Genomic DNA, 13346 nt, shown 5'->3' on the forward strand with positions numbered 1-13346 from the left:
CACGTATCATTATTGAACAATCCACTATATTATGCGGAAACTCTCTCTATTATGCAGAAACTCACTATATCATTCAGACACACTACATCATGTAGAAATTCATTAATCATTCAGACACACACTATATCATGTAGAAACTCATTATATCATTCAGACACTCACTATATCATGCAGAAACTAAATCATTCTATAAGTTAGAACACGTGTTACGATACATACTACGCAACTTAGATCTTCCTGTATGTTAAAACATTTTAATTAATTACTCCATTATATTGCACATAATTTTACTATATGTTTTGCGTTAATAAAATCTACAATATTGTATTTAAGTTCACTATATTTCTATAAAACTCACTATATAAAGTTAATATCACTTATCAACTGAGTGCACACTAACTTAATGTATATCGAATCTATTTAAATTTTTTACTTAAAATTCTACCTATTTTCACTTTATTTCTATTTGGCAAAAGATATACAATACTTTGATCATTAGTAACTCATAAACTATCTCTTCCTTACTTTGTACAAAAATTAGTAAGGAGTTGAATATATGATTGTTAAGACTGATAGACACCTCGCGCATGTTAAGGTTGAAATTCTACCTTATATTGGAGTTAGACCTGATCAACTCAGTTCGGTCTGACCCAACCCGATTTTTGGGCGAATTCGGGCATATTTATTTGGCCCAACTCGGCCCGATTTTTTTGCTTTAGGCAAACAAAAAATGGTTTTTCAGTCTATTTTTTGGCATGATCCGATTTTGACCCGAAATAGCAGGCTTTGGGCACAAAAAATTGGTCCGAGTTTTGCCCGATCCGGCCCGATCAATGGACAATTTTTAGGCGCGGCCCATCGCATGATCACCTCTAGTTGAAGTCCCTTACCCTCAAAGTGTCCCTAGTGGAAATTGAACTCCCAACCTCAATGTTGAACGACATAATTCCAACCACTAGGCCAAACTTAACTTGGTAATCTACCTTATACTATTATATAGTATTTATTCGTTAGACCGCTACCTGTACATCTCAAACGTTACTTGTAGTAATGTTGTAGAACCGCTACCATAATCTACTCCAATCGCTACCCATAATCTACTTCAACTGCTACCCATAATCTACTCCAATAGCTATCCAATACTATAAGTACTACTTGACCAAACAATCATAATTTTCTTAAGTATTGTTTTTATCTTATTCAATCAATACTCGCTGTCTAAAATGCTAGTGCCAAATATGAGTTATACATAATGCTCTAATGTCTAACCAGTAGATAATAGGAGCTAGATTAGATATTTAGAAATATCTAGATGAAGGCCTCTTTTCAGCTCAACAATAGGATAGAAAATGACATCACCAAAATTGTTTTGTTGCAAAAAAGCCCCTAATCGAGGGCTAATAATCCCTCCTAACCCCCTTCCCCCCACTGTTTTTTCACATTTATTTCATGGCCCCATTAAAAAGGTGACTCACCCTCTCTAACTCCTAAAAAACCAAACTCAAAATAAATAAGTTTTCTAACCAAAAATTTTATCCAAACTGAAATTGAGGAAAAAGAAAAAGCAGCCTCGTTTTTTATCCTCTTTTACAAAATTCATTTCTTTTTTTAATTATTCAACTTTAATGGTTACATTTGTAGTTTTCACGCAAGTCAATGCATTTTTTTAAGCCTTTATATTTCTAATTTTGTATTTGTAATTAATATAAATAGATAAAAGATCGAGACGAATCAAATAATACCTTACATAACTATATTTGTTCTTACCAATAAATCACAAATAATAGTGAAACAATTTTTTTTGAATAATATAAAAAATAAAAATATAACCATTAAAAAGAAACGAACATTAGTATTATTTAATGTAATCTACGACTTGAAATCGAGTTTCGTCTACCTAACAACGCCTAGTCCCATTTTAATACAAAAAAAAAAGAGAGTAAAATTTGAAGCTCAATGTTCATATTGACAGAGTTAATAGTCAAATGCCAAACCGACGTCTTCTTTCCCACTTCTTCTTCTTATTTCATCCCCTCAATCTCTCTCTCTCTCCCCCACCGCGCCCCATTCTCTCTCCTCTGTCCTGAATTTCTCTTTCTTTGATCCAAACCCTAATTCAACTATTCTCTAAAATTACTTAACAATGCCGCAATTACTTCGCTGATCTTCAGCAAAAATAATCTGAAATAACATTTTTAGAGTTTCGGCGCCATCTGTGAGTTTAATTTTCTGACTTCACTTTCACAATTCACATTACAGTTTTTGATTTAATTGAAACATTTTTGTTGATTTCACACTGCTTATCTTGCTATTGATTTGCGTGAGATCTATACTTGAATTTTGAGTTATTTGTGATTGAATTTTTTTCGAGTGATCTGTTTGTGATCTGATCGTAATCTTACTCGAATTTGAATTTGTGATTTCTGAATTTTGTGAGTTAGTTTTGTTTTCTTGAGAATGACGGTTGATACTGCGGTTAATATTGAAGAAGAGAAGTGTGGATTGGATATGATGAGCTCGTGTGAGGATCTGCCTCCGACAAGTGTCGGTGGTGGTGGTTATGAGTGTAATGGGGACGGCAAGGATGATTATGTCTTTGTCAATGGAAGTGATACCGCGTCTGATGATCATGTAGAAGTCGACGGTAATGCGGAGTTGAATGTGTCCGAATCGAATGCTGATTGCGAGGGGAAAACGGAAAGCGGTGCTTTGAATGCTAAGGGAGGTGATCAATTGGAAATTTGTAATGGTCACAGTAGTAATATAGATAATGTGGTTGAGGTAGGTGTCGAGAAATCGAAACCTGAGGATGGGATCATTGTGATAGAGGCGAGTGATGATAAAGTTGAGGGTGCAGAGGTGGTGAAGGCAAATGGTGAGATCAAGTCCGAGAGTGAGGTTGCAATTGAGGATACGGAAGTGCTAGCTGAAAATGGTGTTAGTAATGATGTCGAGGGCGAGGTTGATGTTAAGGTGAGGGATTTGGAAGTTATGATGGAGAGTGATGTAAAGTCTATTGTAGATGGGGTTAAGGATGGTGAATCGAGTGTTCTGAAAGGAGATGACAGCAATGCATTAGGCGATGATGGCATTGATTGTCCTTCATTAGATGATGATGATAAAGTAGGGATTTTGCCAGATATAGATAGTCTTTCTGATAGGGTGCAAAATGGGACTACAGCTGTGGAGCCCAAGCCTGAGGTTGTAAATGAGGAGCAATTACGCCTTGGGCAACTGGAATATAATGAGAATCATGCCAAGGAACCTGAGAAACTGGAGGATGAGCCAAGGAGACTGGAGGTGGTTGAGGATAATAGTAATCCTCATATAAATCAGATCATTGAATCTGATCCAGTGGATGGTATTATAAAGGTATCAGAGCCTCTTGAGGCAGATGTTGGACATCAGCCTCAAGAGGACAGCGTTGTAGAAACACAGCCACCAGATGTTGATGTTAAGGTCCCAGATAGTGAGCCCAAGGAATTGTTGCTGGATGAAGCAATCACTGAGAAGGCGTCAGTAGCCTGTCAGAAGCAAGATATTCAACCTGATGGCAGTGAGGAACTAGGTCCAGCTGTCGCAGAGGCTGAGGTAGGGGGAAAATGTGATTTAGATTCTGCAGAGATAAGTGGAAGCCAGGACCTTAACTTTGTGGATTCAGAGCCTGCTGTTTCTGGGCAGCAGCAGACTGATCTGAATGAGCATAAGGATCAAGATGCATCACACTTGACCACAGGATTGCAAGAATGTCAAGTGTCTCAAACTGTGTCAGATCAGTGTCATGGAGCAGGGAATCAGAATAATTTGGAGTTGACTGCCTCCGAGGTGGATGGTTCAGTACTTAACGTTCAATCTGATGAAACCACGATAGAGTTAACGCCAGAAGTCAAAGAGACTCTTGAAAATTCTACAGAAGATATGCCTTCTGATAAGCCTGTAGCTGATCATGAGCTTGATACGGTTCAGGGTGAAGGAAAAGAAGAGTTGATTGCTCAAGTGGAAGGAAACCTAGATTCTTCAGTTGAGGAGGTTTCTTGTGAAGATCAGGTGGCAGAAGAGATCTTATCGGTTGATATAATTGAGAAAGAAGTTTCTTTAGAGGATTTGAGCCTCGAAAAAACCGTAATGGCTGAAGAAGCAGCCAACATGTCAAAACTGAAGTCAGCTAATGAAGCAGTTGCTGATGAAGAAGGAAAAGATCTGGATGCTAAGCTTGGAGAGCGTGAGTCGGAGAATGAAGTTAATGTTCCCGAGTCTTCTCAGGATTCTGGAAGTCATTTGAGATCTGAAGATGGTGATTCAATTGCACATGTTAGTTGTGAGTCGGACTTAGTTCCTTGTGACTCAAATATAATGGAAGAACAAGGTGCTGTGAATGATGGATCTTATGCTGGTGATAACTGCATTGGCTGCTCTGTAGATGAGCAGTCCAAATTGGAAAACAGCAATGATGCTCCTGTATATCCTGTTGATGGTGCCATAACAGAAATTAAACCAGTGGATGGTTGGGCTGATGTGGCAAGCAAGACAAATTGTGATTCCGAGGACACCCTGAAACCCAAGATCAGTTTTGGCTCATTTGAGTGCTCAACATCTTTGTCACATAATGATATCAATAATGTCCACACTGGCGTACTGAATAGTTCAACTGTACATAATACCAGTCAGTCAGATATTGCCGATGAGGACTCTGAGTCCACCGCTGCCACAGCAAATGGTGTCACCTTATTGAATCATGAGGCCAATGGGTTGCAGTTGAATCATGATGAAGCATGTCTTGATGTTGTGAGTTCGGAGCAGATTAATACAGAGGAGGTTTCGGCTGGAGCTGATTCTGTTGATGGACTAAATGTCAATCCTGATTTGGTAAGAAAGCCATTCTACTACCTGATCAGGATCCCGAGATTTGATGATGTAAAGCTCACTGAGAAGATTAAAGAAAGTGAGATGCGAGTTGAAAAGGAGACCCGTAATAGAGATGCTGCTCGGATTGAATTTCAGAAGAGAAAGGTGAAACATACTGCAATATAGTTTGGTTATATGGATATTTTCTCCCATCTGGGCTTCTTACATACTTACAATTTGCTTCTTTAAACAGGCCCTCTATTGGGAAATAAAATCAAATTTTGAAGCCGCCAGATCTGAAGAGAGAGCTGCACATAAGTTGATGATTGCCAAAAAGCGGGAAATAGACTCGGCCCATTCTTTGGTGAACCTTGCAAGAAATGCAGTTACAGTTGAAGATGTCGATAGTCGGGTGGGAACTGCTTCCAGTCACTTTTTAAAATGTAATAGTTTGTTCTGTATCATTAAATCATAAGTGACAAGTTTTCATGCCTTTTTGTTGGAAACAGATACTGAATATGGAACGCACGATACAACATGAAACCCTGCAATTGGCTGAAGAAAAGAGGTTGGTACGTGAAATAAAGCAATTGAACCAACAACGTGAACAGCTGGCTGCCAACACACGCAGGCAGCAAGAATTACAGCAAGCTTTGGACCGGAGAGTTGAAACGGAGGAGCAGTTGAAGGTAATACAGTTTCCCAGTAGTTATTTATCCTTCTACAAAATCAATTTATGCATTTGCCTGATTTATTATTTCTGGAGTACAGGTCTTGAGAAAAGAATTGGATGCTCTTAGAGACAACTACAGCAAAGCAGAAGAAATTTTTAAAGCTGCTAAGAAGACATATGATGAAGAAAGTGCCTTGCTGAATGATTTAAGAGATAAATTCAGATCTGTTGATACCATTCGACAAGAGGCATATGCACAATTACAGACTTTAAAGAAACAAGCGTTTGAAAAGGTCTTTATTTCCTATCTGATTCAATTTTCTGATATGAGTTTTTGGGATCATAGTTTTGATAGTGTAGTAGTGTAAAGAACAAAAAATATTGGCACCATCTCAAGCCAGTGTTCATATTGCCATTGATCGGGTGGAGGCGCAGCGGAGAAGTCTGGAACTGATGGGACAGAGTGACAGACAGAAAGTGCCTTTTATAAAACAAAAAATCTTAAGAAAAAATGAGTATTCTTTCCAAAAGAACGTAGAAAATGTGAACTCTTAGTTGGTCCACCCTAACAAATCACAAGTTTGTATTGATCCCCTCCCCACCAGGAATAAAAGAAATAAAATTTGCAATTAGTCTTCTACAAAAAGAGTTCTCCTGCCTCCACTGCATGGAGGTCAAGTGCTTAGAGCCCTGCGACCCTGAACAATCCTGAAACCAACTGTTCGGAGACTAGTTGAGACTTGAGAGGCATTAGCATTAAGGTCACTATACATTGAACAGCGAATTATCAAGTGACATATTAGTTTGACAAAGAGCATTAGGTTTCCCTGCGTAAATTTCATCTATGATCTGAATTTGTACTCTATAGAGTTCTGTAAAGTTCATTAGTCAAATTCATTTGCTCCAGCTAAGGACTAGCTTTGCCAATCTGACTATTAGTGTAGCAAATTTGTTGTGCCTGTTTGGCCCACTCTGGGAAGGGGATCTCTGTCACACTGGTGGCTGGCTTGTCATAGTAGGTTATTGATTTTTTTACTGGAATCTGTTTAGAAGTGTCCTTCCAGGACCAATGATCACTTCCCCAAGGTGATTAAACCAAAGGGAGGAAAGTGCGGCTAAAGCCTTAAGTAATCATATTGTGCCAAGTCAAAGCCTCTGGTTACTTAGTACTTGCTTCACTTCCCTACCCGTTTAAGGTTAAGGTGTCCAAAATTGGAACCCATGGTTTCCAGAATAGTTTTGAGAGAGGAATTTTTATTCCTTTTGCTGTCAAATTATTGTAGGTCTTGTGAACTGAGGGCTCACTGGATTTATTGTGCATTAAGTTAATGCTTTATGTGTTTCATTTGCTCCATTTTATGGATAGTTCTGCTGAAATGAAATTCTAGAGATATTCATATGTATATATTTCTTTGATTTTGTTCATGAAGTGTTATTGAGGCTTTAAGTTGGTATATGAAATGGCAGAACAAGCTTTTCTACAATTACAAGGATGATGCCAAAGCAGCAAATGATTATGCGGGGGCTGGTGAAAAGGAGAATCTTGAACGACATTGTGTAAACCAGGTGAGCAAAGCTAGATAGTACTGAAATGTGATCAAAAGAAGCTATAGCTATTTTTTCTGTACCTGTCATGTTTTCCTCTAAAATGTCTATTGCTCTATATGTATAGGTGGAGAAATTTATGGAACTATGGAATAAAAACGATGAGTTCAGAAAGGAATACCTTAGGTGCAACATGAAGAGTACGTTGAGGAGATTCAGAACACTAGATGGGCGAGCCCTTGGCCCTGATGAAGAGCCACCATACGTAGGAAATTTTTCTGATAATAGAGTAAATGCTTCAGCCAAGGTCAATTCAGTTGATACAACTTCAGCCTTGGAAAGTGATTTTCCTTTAATAGCAAAAAAGGCAGAAGAATCATCAAAGAAAGTTATAGAGCTGAAGAATAAGACTGCCCTTGTCCAAAACCAAAACCAGAGTGAAATTACATCTAAAAGTAGCTTAGCAGAACCTTCTGGCAGGATTGAGACCAAAGATAAGGAAGAGGAGAACAAGCTGACAAAAGAGGAAGAAGAGTTGGCTAGAAAAGCGGAGCAAAAATTGAGAGAAGAGGAGGCTGCCCGGTTGAGGGAGCAGCGGAGATTAGAAGAGAAAGCTAAAGCACAGGAAGCACTGGAGAGAAAAAGAAGAATGGCAGAGAAAGCTCAAGCGAGGGCTGAGTTTAGAGCACGAAAGGAAGCTGAAGAAAAAGAAAAGGTTAGTTTTATTCAATGCTTCTTTTATCTTAATAGTATTAGGATGTTATTCAGTATGCCTTTGATTACTCTTTCCTAAATCAATGAGGTTTTACAGTTTACTCTTTGAAACTATTGTTGATTCTGAATTGATGCAATGTAGGAGAGAGAGAAGAGGGCAAAGAAGAAAGGAAAGAAGAAGGTTCTTCCATCACAGACTGCTGAAATTGAGCCTGCTGAGCTGCCAGAATCCTCAACTGAGACAATTAAGGAGCCTGTAGTTACGGAAAAGCCTGTAACAGTGGCGAAGAGGTCCCATAAGCTTCCTTCATTGTATACGAAGGAGGTAAAGACGACTAAATCGATTCCTGCTCCCCCTGCGCCTCTTCGCAATCGGGGTAAAAAAAGGATTCCACAATGGCTATGGGGGTTAGGGGTAGCATTATTGTGTGTTCTTCTTATTTTCCCGTTGGGGAACATAGACATTGTTGGGTACGTTAAGCACTTATTTGGGTCATCCCATTAGTAAAATTATAAACATAGGTTTGAAAATTTTATTTTATTTTTCAAAATATTCAATTCTTGTTCATGTCCTGGTTTCTTCTCACCTTACCCACATGTTGCCATTTGTATACTCGACCTTAGATTTGTTTGATGAATTGTGATTGGAACAAAAGTACACTATTATATTGGATTTCATTTACTACATAGCAGCTAATAAATTCAGTGATTTGTTATTGTGTTGTAAAATTGGATTCGTGGATGTCCGTCAGTTGATTGTTTTATATTACTTCCATATTATCTTGGGTTATTCAAAAGGTTTCTTAGTACGACCTGAAGTAGTTCTTATTGCCATTAGATTAAAAGTTCGGAAAATCTCTGAGGATACCTTTTTTTTTTTTATTACAGTTTCATAAATAATAAGTGTAAAACAAAACAAACTACATACTACTGGCCATTTTTTTAGCTTGCGTAGTCAGAAAATACGCTTTTTGGATCTCGAATTCTTCTAACATAATAAGAATCTCTAGTAAGATGTTGCGTGTTGAGGATGCAACTCTCATACAGTCTCGTAATTCTTCCACCACTTGTTGTGAGTCAGTCCAAACCTCTACACTTCGTATTTTGCGTTCGCGACATTCCTTGAGTCCAAATAGAAGGGCATAAGTCTCAATTTGAATTGTTGAGCCTGCATCAATTAGTTTGCTCTCTTTTGATTTTTATGAGTTGTCTTCATACATCACCCACCCATAAGCAGCAGTCCCCGGATCATTCTTTTTGTTTTCGTTGCTCTTCCAAACTCCGTCAATTAAGATATTATTGTGATTTTTGTTACCATTCCAGTTTTTTTCCCAAGAATTATTTCCGTGCATTCCTCCTTCGCTGCTTCCCTTTGGACTTACAACAATTTCAGGAGCGTCAGTGCACCCCCATCTCCTTTTCCAAGGGTTGAAGATTTTGAAGGTATCTAATGGGTTCATGCGATAATTATTTGTAAAAGTAATTATGTTTCTTAAAAGCCATATATTCCATAAGACCCTTATAAGATCTAAGACTTTTACATTTGTGCAGTGTTCATCCTGCTTCAAATACCATAACCAGTTTCTTGACCATGTTGTAATTGTGCTATTACCTAGAATCTTCGAATTTGTTCCTTGGATTGAGCTCTTCCAAATCCTCACTGTAACTTCACAGTTTTTGAAAGATGAGTATTCGGTTCCTCTGCATTCCTACAGAGTGGCCACGGAATCTCACTTAGAATTTCCCTATTTCTAAGGTTTACTCCGGTGGCAAGAGCACCATTAGCTAGCTTCCAGTAGAAAATCTTCTATTTTGGCCAGAATTTTTCAGAATTTCTTCCAGAATTTTGAGATTGCATCATTTGATCTAAAGCCTCTAGTAAAACACCACTAACCAAATTTAGTTTGGTAGTTACCATGGCTTTTTTCCCCAGTATTACTCATCTTCCTTATCTATTGACAAAATATCACCTACCTGTTTAATGATCTTGACATCTTCCACTTCAAACCACTTTTGTAAAAGGCTTATATTCCACAAGTTATCTTCCAAGATTAGATCACTGACCCATATAGGTTGTGTCTCAATTGAGTTATTTGTGCTCTCTTTGAAATGTATTCTTCTCCCACCAGCTCACATTATGTCTAAAATCTTAGTGGTTTTCCCATTGCCTATCCTTTTCCCTAACCCACTCGCCATGTACCCTACACTCTTCATAATACTCCCCCCCCCCCCCAATGTATTGTTTTGGGGGATCTTCCCTCTTATATTGTTTCCAAACCAAGAGTCAGCGTATTTAGCTCTGAATATTTTGCTAACAAGGAGTGTGAATTCTCCATGCTTGCTTGAAAAGAGTAGTTGTGTTGATTGCCAGCAAATTCCTTAGCCCTAAGCCTCCTTTGTTCCTCCAATAGGCTTCACTTTCTCCAATATATAGGTCTTTTATCTAACTTTGTTCCCCGCTAGAATTTCAAAATTGCAGAGGTGGCTTTCGCAAGTATCTTTTTAGGGATCATATATATGGCCATAACATATGAGACATAAGCAATAAGGACACTATTGATAAGTAATAATTTACCTACTTAGCCGAGGGCCGAGAATTGCCATGTAGAGATTGTTTTCACTATCTTCTCTAGCAAATTTTGGAATGTACTTAATGAGTGACCCGTAACATCCATAGGACAACCTAGGTATTTTCCCAATTTGTCCTTGTTATCAACTTTGAAACCCTTGTTCAGGAGCCTGAAAAACTTTCTAGGCGTATTTAAATGGAAGACCGTATATGTATTCTGAGTGTTAATCATTTCACCTGACAGCTCACAAAACCTTTCAAGGGATTTCCTTAGATTCCCAACATTATCCATAGTGCCCTTTTTAAAGAAAAGCGCATCATCCGCAAAAAAAATAGGTGGGAGATTTCTGGTGCTCTACGATTTAGCTTCAGCCCTTTACTAAGCCCATGATCCTATTGTTGTACCAGTTTTCTAGATAGCACTTCCATTCAGAGAATAAAAAGGTAAGGTGAAAAGGAGTCCCCTTGCCGCAGTCCAGCCTTTGGTTTTATTTGTCCTACTAGTTCACCATTAACAATTACAGAATATGTAACAGAGGTGATACATTCCATAATTAAGTGAATCCATAGGTCAGGCAACCCAACAACTTTAAGCACTTCCTCCACAAACTTCCAGCTAACTCTATCATAAGCCTTGTTGAGATCAAGGTTTAGGATCATAGAGTACTTTGCACCCTTTTTACTTTTTTTTAACAAAGTTGAGCATTTCATGGGCAATGATACAATTGTCATTTATGGAACGACCAGGTACAAAGGCATTTTGATTTTCCCATATTAAGTCTTGCATAAACGGGTGTAATCTCCTAACCAAGCATTTGGAAATGACTTTGTACGTTGAGTTACACAGGCTAATAGGTCTAGATTGGTTTACCTGCTCAGGTCTGACGACTTTTGGGATTAAAGCAACGAATATTTGGTTTGTTTCTTTGAGCATGAAACCTCCATCAAAATTCTTAATAGCTTGACCTATCTCCTCTCCTACTACACCCTAATGTTTATGTAGAAAGACCGGAAGGATGCCATCAGGTACCGGGCATTTGATAGGTTTCATGCTAAACATAGCTTCCTTGATTTCTTTCTGAGTAAAGGGTTCCATCAGACTATTAACTTGCGAATCTGTGAGACGATTCATAGGCCCAACCCATTCCTTAAACTCATCAGGCGTTCTGGTTGCATACTACTAGAGAAAAGGTCTATGAAATAGACTACAAATTCTTCCTTTATGGCCATGGGATTTGTAGTCCAAACCCCTTCTCTATTCTGAATAGCACGGATTTCATTTTTGCCTTGCCTTGCTTTGGTGCATTTATAGGAAAAACTTGAAGGCTGATCCTCTAGTTCATCCCTTTTAGTTGCAATACTTTGAGTTTGCATTATTCATACTATCCTTAACCTGAAATTTTTGAGTTTTGACAAATATATAAAAACAAATTATAGTATGTAAGACATTGTTGGATTTTAACTCAATCCATATATCTAAAACATCAACTTTTTGAAACCTTGTTCGAATTTTATCTCAATTCATATTTTTAATATATAAACTTTTGAAACTTTTAATAATATCGTATTACTTAATTAAAATTTTAATGTTCAAAATTGTGTACATATTAACAAACATAAAATTCAAAGTGTTGCAACTAATGAAGACGGAGAAAGTACTTTTTTCACAATTGGAAAGTTGACATAATATGGTCAGATCTGTAACTAATAATCTAGCTAATCATCAAGACTTACACTATGTATTATGAAAAAGAGGAAATTTGATAATATGTTAATAGCTTCTGGTAGTTTTTTTTTTTTTGGCGACAAGTACAAACAGAACAACTAGGACACTAATTTACCTTGTCTAGCTGCAACGGCTAAATTATGAGCTGGGGAGACATCCACTCTACCTACTTTCTTTATTTCACAAGAATTAAATTCCCTGCGTATGGCTCTAATATCGTGCATTAATGTGGATATCTCAAAGGCTTGTTGCGGGCTATCGATAGCTCGAACAACTTCCATTGAATCTGAGTGAACTTGAAGGTGTCGGATTCCTCTCAACTTTGCTTCGTACATGCCTCTATAGACAGCATAAGCTTCGGTTTGCAGAGACGACGAGGCGACAATTATTGAATTGCCTTCAAAGGCTCTAGTCCTATTCACATAAGCTGACCAACCAATTCCTGCTCGTGGATGCTTATCCTTATGTCTTTTCCAGGCACCATCGACTACAATGACACAGATATCTTGCTGGCAATTAGAAGTTTGGGAGCTCGGGATCTCCTGTTGGATTCCAGATGAGGAAGGGATATTATTACGATAAGTTTCCCTTATTTTATTGCTCTCAATACACTCTATGAGAAGGGCGTCTTTTCGTTGTATAATGTTTGTAGGATCTTCATATAGCTCTCTGAAAACTATATTATTCCTATGGATCCAGATAGACCAGAGTGTGGCTAAGAATTCTTTGGCTCTTTCTGATTTGACTCCTTCCTCCTTCCAAAACAACTGAAGGAAATCTCTAACCCATTCTCCTAAGGGAATAATTTGGCTCGAGCCCGTTTTGATGCCTAGATTTGAGCTCGACCGGACACGAACTGAAATTTTGCAATCTCTAAACAAATGGTTTTCATCCTCCTTTTGCCGATGGAAAAAATAACTGCCAATTTGAACAGGGATATTTCGTTTGATCAAATTGGCGTTGGTGGCTAGGGCCTTATGTAGAAGTCTCCATATGAAAACTTTCCATTTGGGTCTGAGTTCTGAGGCCCATAGCTTACTCCAAAAAGGTCTATGACTTTGAGTCGCATCTAAATTGCCCCTTCGAATCAGAAAGTGGGCATAGACATCTTTCACTCTTAAGGAGCCGGATTTGGACTCACTCCATGTGAATTGGTCTTGGAAATTCTCCTGCGGAAGATACGTGGATAAAATCCTAATAGAGGTTTCCGGCGAAAAAACTCTTCATATGAGTGGATTATTCCATGTTTTTTGAGTTGAATTCATCAAGTCCTT

At 38.1% G+C, this 13346-nt stretch overlaps 1 protein-coding gene across 2 annotated transcripts; it reads left to right on the forward strand.

Annotated features, from left to right (window-relative positions):
- Positions 1 to 2000: 2000 nt before the first annotated feature.
- On the forward strand, positions 2001 to 8462 carry LOC104908284 (uncharacterized). 2 transcript variants are annotated; one of them, XM_048644850.2, is made up of 8 exons: positions 2001 to 2215; positions 2442 to 5010; positions 5099 to 5257; positions 5355 to 5534; positions 5617 to 5811; positions 6986 to 7084; positions 7191 to 7778; positions 7920 to 8462. In XM_048644850.2, the coding sequence occupies exons 2-8, from the start codon at positions 2458 to 2460 to the stop codon at positions 8280 to 8282; spliced, it is 4137 nt and encodes a 1378-aa protein (XP_048500807.1). In that variant the 5' UTR covers positions 2001 to 2215; positions 2442 to 2457; the 3' UTR covers positions 8283 to 8462. The 2 variants fall into 2 exon arrangements, with proteins under 2 accessions (XP_048500807.1, XP_010695679.2); XM_010697377.4 differs by having other exon boundaries at positions 2001 to 5010.
- The last annotated feature ends 4884 nt before the right edge of the window (positions 8463 to 13346 follow it).

This window comes from Beta vulgaris, chromosome 5, assembly GCF_026745355.1.
Source record: "Beta vulgaris subsp. vulgaris cultivar EL10 chromosome 5, EL10.2, whole genome shotgun sequence".
Classification (NCBI taxonomy): Eukaryota; Viridiplantae; Streptophyta; class Magnoliopsida; order Caryophyllales; family Amaranthaceae; genus Beta; species Beta vulgaris.